The sequence below is a fragment of the Schistocerca nitens genome, chromosome 7 (assembly GCF_023898315.1).
Source record: "Schistocerca nitens isolate TAMUIC-IGC-003100 chromosome 7, iqSchNite1.1, whole genome shotgun sequence".
In the NCBI taxonomy this organism is placed as follows: domain Eukaryota; kingdom Metazoa; phylum Arthropoda; class Insecta; order Orthoptera; family Acrididae; genus Schistocerca; species Schistocerca nitens.
In genome coordinates this window covers 404,566,982-404,579,181 of record NC_064620.1, presented here as the reverse complement: position 1 = coordinate 404,579,181, position 12,200 = coordinate 404,566,982, and the positions used below count along the sequence as shown (strand labels likewise).

Here is a 12,200-nt window from a genome sequence, read left to right as displayed (position 1 = left end):
GAGGTAACACAAGACTGACAAAGTCTTCTGACCACCAGCTGAGACACATGCCTTAATAGGAATGGCGAAAGACGATGTCGGCCTCAAGAAAGCGGGCGTATACAAAATTTCGTGTGGCTGTGGCACAACCCATATTGGCCAAACAGTTCATATGGTGGAAGATTGATGGAAAGAACACCACACTACAAACACCTACGTCAACCACACCATTATGTGCAAGGAGAACATAGCATAAACACTGCACACACAGCTAAGTCTTACGAGACAGAAGTACTGGCCTCCACAAATAACTACTGGGACAGCATCTCCAAAGAGGCCGTAGAAAATTACTTAACAGACGACATCAATAGGGGCCCTTGTTACTACCTCTGTGAGGCCTGGAAACCAATACTAAGCTCTATCAAGAAGCAACGGTGCAAGCAGACACGAGACACGCCACCTGCCACAGCCTCTGCTTCCCCCACCACCGGACACACCGTGTGCTGTTGGTGCACTGAATTGCATCTAGACCCATAAGGCATAAATACTAACAGCAGGCAGCAGACAGACCATTGCATCAGCACCACCTGATGATGGCAGAATGGTTATTCGCCGAAACATCATGGGCATTCGATGATCGTATTTGGTTGGACACGTGAGAAACCTTCAAACAGGACACCAGATGAAAACCTCAGATAACTTAGATGTAATGTGGTTTACCCAGTCGAGATTTTTGTCCAGGTGGACACCAGGAAATTTAATGTTATTTGTTTCTGCTGATGTGATACCTCAAATATTGTTTATTTCAGTCTCGTGATAACCAGTTGTTTTAAATTTTAGTAGCTTCCCCCATGAACCATGGACCTTGCCATTGGTGGGGAGGCTTGCGTGCCTCAGTGGTACAGATAGCTGTACCATAGGTGCAACCACAACGGAGGGGTATCTGTTGAGAGGCCAGACAAACGCTTGGTTCCTGAAGAGAGGCAGCAGCCTTTTCAGTAGTTGCAGGGGCAACAGTCTGGATAATTGACTGATCTGGCCTTGTAACACTAACCAAAACGGCCATTCTGTGCTGGTACTGCGAACAGCTGAAAGCAAGGGGAAACTACAGCCGTAATAGTTCCCGAGGGCATGCAGCTTTATTGTATGGTTAAACGATGATGGCGTCCTGTTGGGTAAAATATTCCGGAGGTAAAACAGTTCCCCATTCGGATCTCTGGGCGGGGATTACTCAGGAGGACATCGTTATCAGGAGAAGGAAAACTGGCATTCTATGGATCGCAGCGTGGAATGTCAGATCCCTTAATCGAGCAGGTAGGTTAGAAAATTTTAAAAAGGGAAATGGATAGGTTAAAGTTAGATATAGTGGTAATTAGTGAAGTTGGGTGGCGGGAGGAACAAGATTTCTGGTCAGGTGATTACAGGGTTATACATACAAAATCAAATAGGGGTAATGCAGGAGTAGGTTTAATAATGAATAGGAAAATAAGAATGCGGGTAAGTTACTACAACTAGTATAGTGAACGCGTTATTGTGGCCAAGATAGATGCGAAGCCCACGCCTACCACAGTAGTACAAGTTTATATGCCAACTAGCTCCGCAGATGACGAAGAGATTGATGAAATGTATGTTCTGGTAAAAGAAATTAGTGAAGGGAGATGAAAACTTAATAGTTATGGGTGACTGGAATTCGGTAGTAGGAAAAGGAAGAGAAGGAAATGTAGTAGGTGAATATGGAATGGGGGTAAGAAATGAAAGAGGAACCCGTCTGGTAGAATTTTGCACACAGCATAACTTAATCATAGCTAACATTTGGTTCAAGGATCATAAAACAAGGTTCCACATGGAAGAGGCCTGGAGATACTCAAAGGTTTCAGATAGATTATGTAATGGTAAGACAGAGATTTAGGAACCAGCTTTTAAATTGTAAGACATTTCCAGGGGCTGTGGACTCTGACCACAATCTATTGGTTATGAACTGTAGATTAAAACTGAAGAAACTGCAAAAAGGTGAGAGGGATCTGAATAAATTGACAGAACCAGAGGTTGTAGAGTGTTTCAGGGAGAGCATTAGGGAATGATTGAGAGGAATGGGGGAAATAAATTCAGTAGAAGAAGAATGGGTAGCTTAGAGGGAAGAAATAGTGAAGGCAACAGAGGATCTAGTTGGTAAAAAGACGAGGGCTTGTAGAAACCCTTGGGTAACAGAAGATATACTGAATGTAACTGATGATAGGAGAAAATATAAAAATGCAGTAAATGAAGCAGGCAAAAAGGAATACAAACATCTCAAAAATGAGATCAACAGGAAGTGCAAAATGGCTAAGCAGGGATGGCTAGAGGGCAAATGTAAGAATGTAGAGCGATATCTCACTAGGGGTAAGATAGATACTGCCTACAGGAAAATTAAAGAGACCTTTGGAGAAAAGAGAGCCACTTGTATGAATATTAAGAGCTCAGATGGAAACCCAGTTCTAAGCAAAGAAGGGAAAGCAGAAAGGTGGAAGAAGTATATAGAGAGTCTATACAAGGGCAATGTACTTGAGGACAATATTATGGAAATGGAAGAGGATGTAGATGAAGATGAAATGGAAGATATGATACTGCGTGAAGTGTTTGACAAAGCACTGAAAGACCTGAGTCCAAACAAGGCCCCAGGAATAGACAACATTCCATTAGAACTACTGATAGCCTTGGGAGAGCCAGCCCTGACAAAACGCTACCATCTGGTGAACAAGATGCTTGAGACGGGCGAAATACCATCAGACTTCAAGAAGAACATCATAATTCCAATCCCAAACAAAGCAGGTGTTGAGAGATGTGAAAATTACCAAACTATCAGTTTAATAAGCGACGGATGCAAAATACTAACATGAATTCTTTACAGACGAATGGAAAAACTGTTAGAAGCTGACCTTGGGGAATATCAGTTTGGATTCCGTAGAAATGTTGGAACACGTGAGGCAATACTGACCCTACAACTTATCTTAGAAAACAGATTAAGGAAAGGCAAATCTACATTTCTAGCATTTGTAGAGTTAGAGAAAGCTTTTGACAATATTGACTGGAATACTCTCTTTCAAATTCTGAAGGTGGCAGGGGTAAAATTCAGGGAGCGAAAGGCTATTTACAATTTGTACAGAAACCAGATGGCAGTTATAAGAGTTGAGGGGCATGAAAGGGAAGCAGTGGTTGGGAAGGGAGTGAGACAGGGTTGTAGCCTATCCCCGATGTTATTCAATCTATGTATTGAGCAAGCAGTAAAGGAAAGAAAAGAAAAATTTGGAGTAGGAATTAAAATCCATGGAGAAGAAATAAAAACTTTGAGGTTCGCCGATGACTTTGCAATTCTGTCAGAGATAGCAAAGGACCTGGAAGAGCAGCTGAATGGAATGGACAGTGTCTTGAAAGGAGGATATAAGATGAACATCAACAAAAGCAAAACGAGGATAATGGAATGTAGTCAAATTAAATTGGGTGATGCTGAGGGTATTAGGTTAGGAAGTGAGACACAAAGTAGTAAATGAGTTTTGCTATTTGGGGAGCAAAATAAATGATGATGGTCGAAGTAAAGAGGATATAAAATGGAGACTGGTAATGGCAAGCAAAGCGTTTCTGAAGAAGAGAAATTTGTTAACATTGAGTATAGATTTAAGAGTCAGGAAGTCATTGCTGAAAGTATTTGTATTGAGTGTGGCCATGTATGGAAGTGAAACGTGGACGATAAATAGTTTGGACAAGAAGAGAATAGAAGCTTTCAAAATATGGTGCTACAGAAGAATGCTGAAGATCAGATGGGTAGATCACATAACTAATGAGGTGCTACTGAATAGAATTGGGGAGAAGAGAACTTTGTGGCACACCTTGACTAGAAGAAGGGATCGGTTGGTAGGACATGTTCTGAGGCATCAAGGGATCACCAATTTAGTACTGGAGGGCAGAGTGGAGGGTAAAAATTGTAGATGGAGACCAAGAGATGAATATACTAAGCAGATTCAGAAGGTTGTAGGTTGCAGTAGGTACTTGGAGATGATGAAGCTAGTACAGGGTAGAATAGCATGGAGAGCTGCATCAAACCAGTCTTTGGACTGAAGACCACAACCACAACAACAACAACAACAACAACGACAGCTTGGATTTACTGATGTTGGTGATGTAGAAAACGTGTGGTCGCTTCTGTCACACCCTTAGTTGCAGCTGAGTCTAAAGTCTCAAAGTCTTTATCATAATATAAGTGGGAGGTGTCATCAGTGTAGGTTACTAGATGTGAGTTGAAGGGTTCTGTCATGTCATTGACATAAACCTAGATGAGAAAGGGGCCAAGGATCGATCCCTGTGGTGCCTCCTGGATTACTGTATCTCTACAAGACTGGAAATCTATTACCTTATTATCTATTTTACATGAAAGTTTAGTACACTGTTTGCAATTTGTCAGGTATGTAGTGAGTAATTGCATAGATGAGCCCTTCATGTTGTAAGCCTTCAGTTTCTTAATGAGCAACCCATGGTTGACTGAGTTGAAGGCTTTGGAAAGATCTAAGAATATGTTTGCTGTCTTCATATCTCGATCTAGGTGGGTGTACACTTTATGGAGAAATTCAGCAACTGCAATAGTTGTGCACTGATCTTCCCTAAAGCCATACAGTGTTTCTGTTAACAATTCGTTCTTTGTAAAATAAGCAGAGTGCTGAGAAAGGATAACCATTTCAAAATCTTTTTTTACGGGTAGTGATCAGTTATATTGTGCAGTAGTTTGAAACCTCTTTTGTAGTCCCCTTTTTATGCACTAGTTTAACAATGCTAATTTTTAGACTACTAGGATAAGTGCTTTCTCTAATACTAAAGTTTATGAGGTACATTAGTGATTTAACTATTTATTTTATGCATTTTTTTAACTACTACACTCAGCATATCATCCCACCCAGCTGAGTATTTGTTCTTTAATGTGAGGATTATCTTACTTATATCATTTTCTTTAACCTCATCAAATTCCAAACTCACTGCTTGAAGGGTGTGAATCAGTATCTCTCAGTACATTTCTAATGGGTGTGTTTGATTTCCTGTTGGTGATATGAAATTTTTATTAAAAAGGTTACATAATGCTTTTGGTTCTCTTATAATATTAACACGCTGGGTAATGCATGCGGTTTTTTTGTCCCTAGTTGTGGAGGTTTTTCGATACTTATTATCAGTTTCCACAATGGCTTGCTTACATTTGTAGATTGAGAGATCTCATTACTGCAGATTTGTTTTCTAAGAATTTTTTGGATTTGAGGTCTGTCAGTTATGCAAAACACCATTTTTCTCAGTACCCAAACATGTTTTGGCACCACTGTGTCATCATCAGTGGGTTTTCGTTTTTAATTATTTTTTACATTTGGTGAACATGAATCACACTGTGTTCTGGTGTAGTGAAAAGAGTTTTACTACATTATTTGTGGAAAATACTTGTTGTAGCTACGTATGCATCACAACATCTCGGCATGATGCGGAGAATGGAACTGCTTGCCACACGAAAACATGACAAGCTATCTGTCATAATTAACACAAAAATGGTCCAGAAAATTCATGCTCACTAAATGTAAAGAATAAATAAAAACGAAAACCCACTGATGATGGCACAATGGTGCCGAAACATGTTTGGGTACTGAGAAAAACGGTGTTTTGCATAACTGGCAGACCTCAAATCCAAAAAAATTTAACCGCAAACATGGCCAATACAAGGAGCTGCAAATCAAAAAGATGGATATTGTTTTCTAAGGTTTGAATGTTTCGCTTTAAAGATTTTCTTAGCTGTGTTATATTTTAATTTGAAAATGTCCAGTTTTGTTCATTTGTATGAGACATACATGTCATGAATATTTTGCCTTCGAGTTTAACAAGGCTGGCTGGAGGTCCGAGTTTTTTTATTTCTTCTACTTTGAATCAAAGTGTCTCAATAGGATGTTATAAAACTCACCCCATTTGTTATCTGATCCTTCCACTTGTTAGAGCCTATCCCACTTCTCCTCAGCTAGTTTAATTTTCAGAGAGTTGATGTTACTATCGCTTCTGACTTGTTTCTTTTCAAAAGTTTTTGGTATTATTTTAGGAACTGTTTTTCTATACTCTATCTGTCATGCACGGTGGTCTTAATAATGAAAATCTATGTTACTGTACTTGACAGTGTCTTCAGCAATTTTGTTAATAATTGCATAATCTATCCTGGTAGAACTAGAACGCGAGACTCTGATAACTACATTTCTAAGATTGTATTAAGGTGATATATCTACAGGTTTCATGTTAGCTATGTTGTTGGAGTTTGCATCAACGTTAAGGTGTCCAAGTACAGTAAGGTCATTGGGACCAGTTTGCCTATAATTTGCCATACCTCCACCCTTAAGCTGTTTCCTACAATAACTGTTTACCAGGACATAACAACCTAGTTTATAATGGTTAATTTCATTACATTTTAGACCATGTTCAATTAATACTGACACTTGTGGCGAATGCTCATTTACAAATACCTGCAAGATACTGATTTTCTTTCTAAGGTACTGCACATTCAGTTGTATCATGCTAAGTAATGGCTGGTTTTTTTCTCTGTTTTTTATATTTTACGGATGGAAGCTGGAGAAATGCCTTTCTCAATGCGGTGGAAATTATGGGGATGATACCTTGTCTAAATAATGGCTGTCTGTAATCATCCACTGTGTATGACTTGCTAAGTATCTGCTGTGTATTAGATTCTAGACTGAACACCTGTCATTTACAGTGTCTATAGGAGTCTACATTAAGATGGTTAATTACGAAATACACAGATGCACTTTAACTCTTTTATACGATTTTTTGTCATATTGTGTGTCACATATTTTGATTTTTATCACAGGTAACAGCTATCAACTTACGTGGAGGATACATGGAGAGAATTGGAACAATACTGGTGTATTCCATCACGATATGTGGAAAATACTTGTTGCATTTGAAATATTTGATGCCGCCTGCATCTATCAGTTTTTGATTACTGTTGTACAATGATGAACTTAAAAGTCATTTTCAAAAATGTTCTACGAAGGAAATTCTACAATTATTATCGTTTTTATATATCGCATATGCAAATAAAGGAAAAAGTGACAGCTGTGGGAGGCAAAATGACGTAATTCGCAACAATTGTTAGGACTAGTTGAATAGTTCACGCATCGTAATCTGTTTGACATACAGTATAGAGCTAGTCTATTCTGCCAACATACTAAGAAAAAAATGTTTTCCATCAATTAAAAAATACAATGCGCTATGATTAGAAACGCCCTGATTTCATTGTCTATGTCCCAATTTATTTTTTAATAATACATAAAATGTTTACATAACGTTACCTGTTAATATTACACAGGTAAACAGCAAATGACGAACCGGATACGTTGTGGCTTTTCTCCGTTCCTGACACTGCCATTTCGAACTACATTTAGGATAACACTGCTGATAAATGGGTTTAATGCAGATGCCGAAGTTTTTTGAAAGTAATACAGTCTCTTAACTGCTTTCAAACTATTTTAAATGTTCCACACTTCAACGCCTGTGACAGCCTGTAATCGTAAACTTATACTGGTAGCACTGATAAAAAAACACTATGTTTAACTTGTGACACGTGCGTACTGACAAGAGTACGCCTCTCCGCTTGTCAACATCTTGTTATGGATCCGTGGCCAGCTGTAGAGTCGCAGGAGAACAGCCCTATGACATTCGAAGATAATTTTGAGCCTGACGGCAAGCTGCCCGACTCTGTGGAATATTTAGCCAATCTAGGTAATTTCGCCCATATCTACGCACAATGTAATAGCAACTGCCACATAAATGCGAAGAACAATCTGAAATTATTTTGACTCGAATGACAATGTTTAGTGTATATAGTGACATTGAAGTATTGTGTGGTTGTTTACTAAACATCATCATCACTTTTATGCCCTCGGAACAAGTCCTTGGATTTTGTTTAAACCCATTAATCAGATCGCCAGTATCTGAGTCTTCTTCGGTACGTGACGCCTAATCTCTTCCCCACCACTTATCCTAAAAAGCCTTTCTAAATTGTCATATTTTTTTCAGTACACACCGAATACAATTTCGTTTTCTACGTTTCTCCCTTTGTGTACCGGTATTGTTGATTTTCTGTTTTCGCTTATGTCCACGTTTAAAAAACCTCCAACGTCTCCTAAGCTTCGTTTCTAATATTTTCTTATTTTTTGTGAAACTCAACTGATTTTTGTGTTAACATCATATGTAGGCGAATCAGCACCGACAATAATAACTTTGTAGCCATATTTTGAAATTTCTATTGTCATTATCCTTTCACCTATTTCCTCACAGCATTTGATATCTCTTGGGCCTTGTATGGACACCTACTGAATTACCTTTCTTGAACCTTCCCTCGATTTTAATGCCACTGTAAAAATCTGTTATATTTTTATTTCCCATACCCTTGAGTTTTATTTCATTGAGGACACACACATCTACCGCCAACCTCCCTAGTTCCTGGAATACTTCTCTTTTCTTTGTACCCAAACTGTGCACTTTCCATGTTTTTACATGCATAGTCCTATTCCTTAGCCATTTTTGTCTCTCTGATGATCCATTCTAGCTCTTCTCCTGAGGTTTTTGACTGAGATATCAAGCTGAGAAAATATTTGTTACGGATGCTGAGGAGCTGGCCCACTGATTCAACTCTCACCCTGAAGGACCGGGCAATATATCAGGTTGTAATTCCCTAGCCACAGTATCTTCCCAGGGCTTTAAGCTCAGCACACCTGATAGAACAGGGAAAGTAAACATGAAGACTGGAAGTGGGAAAGATGGGTCATTGTGAGACTCTCTTCGTGTGGTTTGTCTGCAGACTAGGCCAGCTTGGAAGACTCTGCCATCAGCTATGCTGACGCCACTTCTTTGAAACATGCAAACCCTCTCGGCCCACACAGACGGTGCTACGGTAATGTGGTGTCTCCTGAGAGGGTGTTTTACTACTTTTCCAATCTTTATTGGAACTACTGCAGTCTATACTTCCTCTACTAATATTGATGGCCCTGTCATCCGTATCCACATCATCTAGAGATTAAAATTCTGGGTTTGTGCCCAGTATCCTTCAATTCTGGTTTTTGCTGTTTCCCTTCTTTTCAGGCTTCCTCACAATTTTTGACATTTTCAGTTCATCTTTGCTGAAAATTTATATAGTAAAGTCCCTTATCTTTCTGTAAGCCATAATTATTCCTTATTCTTTCATACAGAATATCATATCTTGCATTCCTTACAAGTTGTCCAGTTTTCTTGCAGTCTTGTTAAAGGCACTTCTTTTTAACTTGCTCACTTTCTCTCCATAGATCCTCCTGTCTTCCATTTGTGAAATAATTGTTTGTTTGAGCTATGCTTTTTTTTTTTGTGATTTTTCCCTTCACGTATCCCAGAAATTGCTCTCTGACCTGCGTGATTCTTTGCTTGAGCCTACTCCAGCATTGACATTCTCAGGCATGTCTGCCTTGATTATTTCATTTGAAAAATTTTGAGGTGTGTTTCCTTTTCCTCGTGTAATTTTTTTCTGTCTGATGTCATCATGCATCTTCTTTAGCTACATTTCTTGACCTACCACTTTGGGGCTTGATCTCTAAGAGGTACGAACTCCATTGAGAAAGTAGACAGTGTAGTGAGGTATAATAGTGTTTTACTAACCAGATGCAAATGAAGTCCATGATATTTATATCACATGTATCAGTTACTTATTTAGCCTCAGGATTACAGGAATAATTTCAGTAAGACCATCATCCCAGGAGTATATTGCAACAACAAAATCAATTGCAACAACTATTTCCCATCATTGATAAATCTCTCCTCCCCCAGGTGACACACAGTTCTTTTATGAATGTGTGTGTGTAACACAGCACGCTATTAATCCATACAACATTATTTTTATCCTTTCATCTCCTCCTGTTGTCATTATTTTTATTTTCTTTGCATTTAATTTCATCCTATTAGTTTCATTCCTAGTAGTTTTGATCTGCACTGCCATTTTTTTGAGATCTTTTCCCATGCCTGGCTAGAAGAACCACATTGTCTGGAAACCTTAAATGCTAATTCCTTTAACCAATTCCCCCCCCCCCCCCCCCCATTTTCTCCCCTTGTCCATTCAGTCAAATGTTCTGTATATATATTTAAGGTTGTAGGTGACAAATAACAGCCTCAAACCTTTTCTTTTTTCTGCGACATTGCTGTTTTCTCATTTATCTTACTGAAGCATATTTGTATGGATATAGTGAAGTTATAAGCTGTGAGTGTCAGTGACATAGGTGTCTGCACTGGAGGACAACAAAGGACATGTGCCCCCTCCTGGAAGCTGTGCTACAGACATTTTATTCGTTACAAAACTCTCACACATTTCAGTTACGATTAATATTGTTTGTGTACTAAACCACAATCTACTGTTGCTGAGTGTTTACGATGTAACTGTGATTTGTTTGAATAACAGCTGTTCGCAGGAAATTATTCTTTTTTCTTGTGTGTGATTTTGGCACTCATCGTTGATATGGAGATTTATAGAACATTTCCAAAATAGAATCCCCAACCTGTTCTCTGTCCCTACCTCGGACACCGCTTATCGAGCTGCTAAAAGTGACCATTCCAATTTGGAGCATGGATGTTGTCACCTATCAGATTAAATAAATAAAAGTATTCCAACTACAAAATATGCATGACTGCAGTATACCTGCCTTACATCCATTCCCAATTTCCATTCATGCTGCACACGAATTAATCACAGCAGTAGTTTACCAAAGAAAATCTGTCATCATTTGCTGAGAAGGCATTGAGTGTTCAAATGACAGAGCAAGTGTAGTAGACTCTGAAGACCATGGTCTTGTCATGTCATAGGTAGGCCTATGTATATTTGTCCTCCATCTGTGGAAGAAAATGCATCAACTGAGAATATAAAATACCAGTTTCTGTGCTATAAGAGCAGAAGAAAGTGTAAAATTTCAAAAGATCTTCAGTTGTACCAGCTAATTTGGGGGGTGTTTTGCTAGTTTTCTCCACCTGCATCTCATCCATTGCTGGACTATATTACAGTGTACCCTAGTAACCCAAAACAAATGTAGTTGTCAAAACATATTGTATTGAACTTTAACTATGGCAGTAAAATAAAAAGCATGAAAATATGCAATAAATCCATAAACATAGCTGCAAAGATGCAAATATTGTGAGCAAGGAGGGTGTTATTGATTGTCCAATGTTCAATAAATGTTTTTAAAATTTATTTTGTCCTGCCCAACTATGACACGTATTAATCAGTGGCAGTTTTGCCGATGACTTCTACATCTACATTCTCCAACTCACCTTACAGTGTGTGAAGGGGGTACTTCTGGTACCACTCTTCTTTTCCCCCTCCCTGTCTCTATTCATGAATGATGTGTGGGAGTAATGATTGTTGTGTTAAACCTCCGTATTACCTCTAATTTTTCTGATTTTCTTGTTGTGATCATTTTAAGAGATGTATGTAAGACATAATATGTTACCCAACTCTCCTGGAGCATACTGTCTCAGAATTTCAATAGTAAACCTTACTGTGTTGTCTATCTTTCTTGCAGTGCCTGCTACTGGAGTCTGTTGGATGCCTTTGTAATGCTCACGCACCGACTAAATGAACCTGTGCCAAAAACTTATTTTTTAACTGTCGCTCCCCCTTGCTCTTGCTAAATTTGCATGGATATTTGTTGGAGTTTCTCTCTCTCTCTCTCTCTCTCTCTCTCTCTCTCTCTCATATTAAATAAACCTGGTAAGATTGATCAACGATACTCAAGAATCAGTTGAACAAGCCACTTCTTTTGCTAACAACAGCATTTTCTGAAGGTTTTATTTTCCACATTTTTAATTTTCAGGATCAACCAAAACAGACTGGTATATAAACAAAAATATCTTTTCTGAATGATGTCTGGTTTTATTTCCTAACTTTTTGGGTTCATTGAATTTAATCATATGGGGATGTAATTTCCAATCATGAAGGGAGCATTCCTATTTATGCTGAGATTCAAAAAGGTGGGGCCTACTTTGCATACAGTAGTGAAGCATATGTATTCTTTAGGTATTAAAGTAACTTACCTTCAGACAGTATTGACTTGAAACCATCAATTATTTGTTTTATGTACTTCTTGTCAAATTTAGTACTTGGGTACTGCAAATTCTTAAACTTACCAAATCAGTTATATCAGGAC

General features: G+C 38.5%; 2 protein-coding genes across 3 annotated transcripts in view; one reads left to right on the top strand and one right to left on the bottom strand.

Moving 5' to 3' along the window:
- LOC126194783 (protein Njmu-R1-like) overlaps positions 1 to 7,560 on the bottom strand; it is a 101,881-nt gene extending 94,321 nt beyond the window's left edge. Inside the window, exon 1 of one of the 2 annotated variants that reach the window (XM_049933082.1) lies at positions 7,332 to 7,560. In XM_049933082.1, the coding sequence (XP_049789039.1) occupies positions 7,332 to 7,408 (77 nt within the window). In that variant the 5' untranslated portion in view covers positions 7,409 to 7,560. Of the gene's footprint in view, positions 1 to 6,866; positions 7,036 to 7,331 lie in introns of those variants that run through there. The other variant, XM_049933083.1, reaches the window with a different exon arrangement.
- A 68-nt stretch (positions 7,561 to 7,628) lies between these two features.
- Positions 7,629 to 12,200, top strand: part of LOC126194788 (uncharacterized) — a 33,026-nt gene continuing 28,454 nt past the window's right edge. Inside the window, exon 1 of the mRNA XM_049933090.1 lies at positions 7,629 to 7,761. Within this exon, the coding sequence (XP_049789047.1) occupies positions 7,650 to 7,761 (112 nt within the window). The 5' untranslated portion in view covers positions 7,629 to 7,649. The remainder of the gene's footprint in view (positions 7,762 to 12,200) is intronic.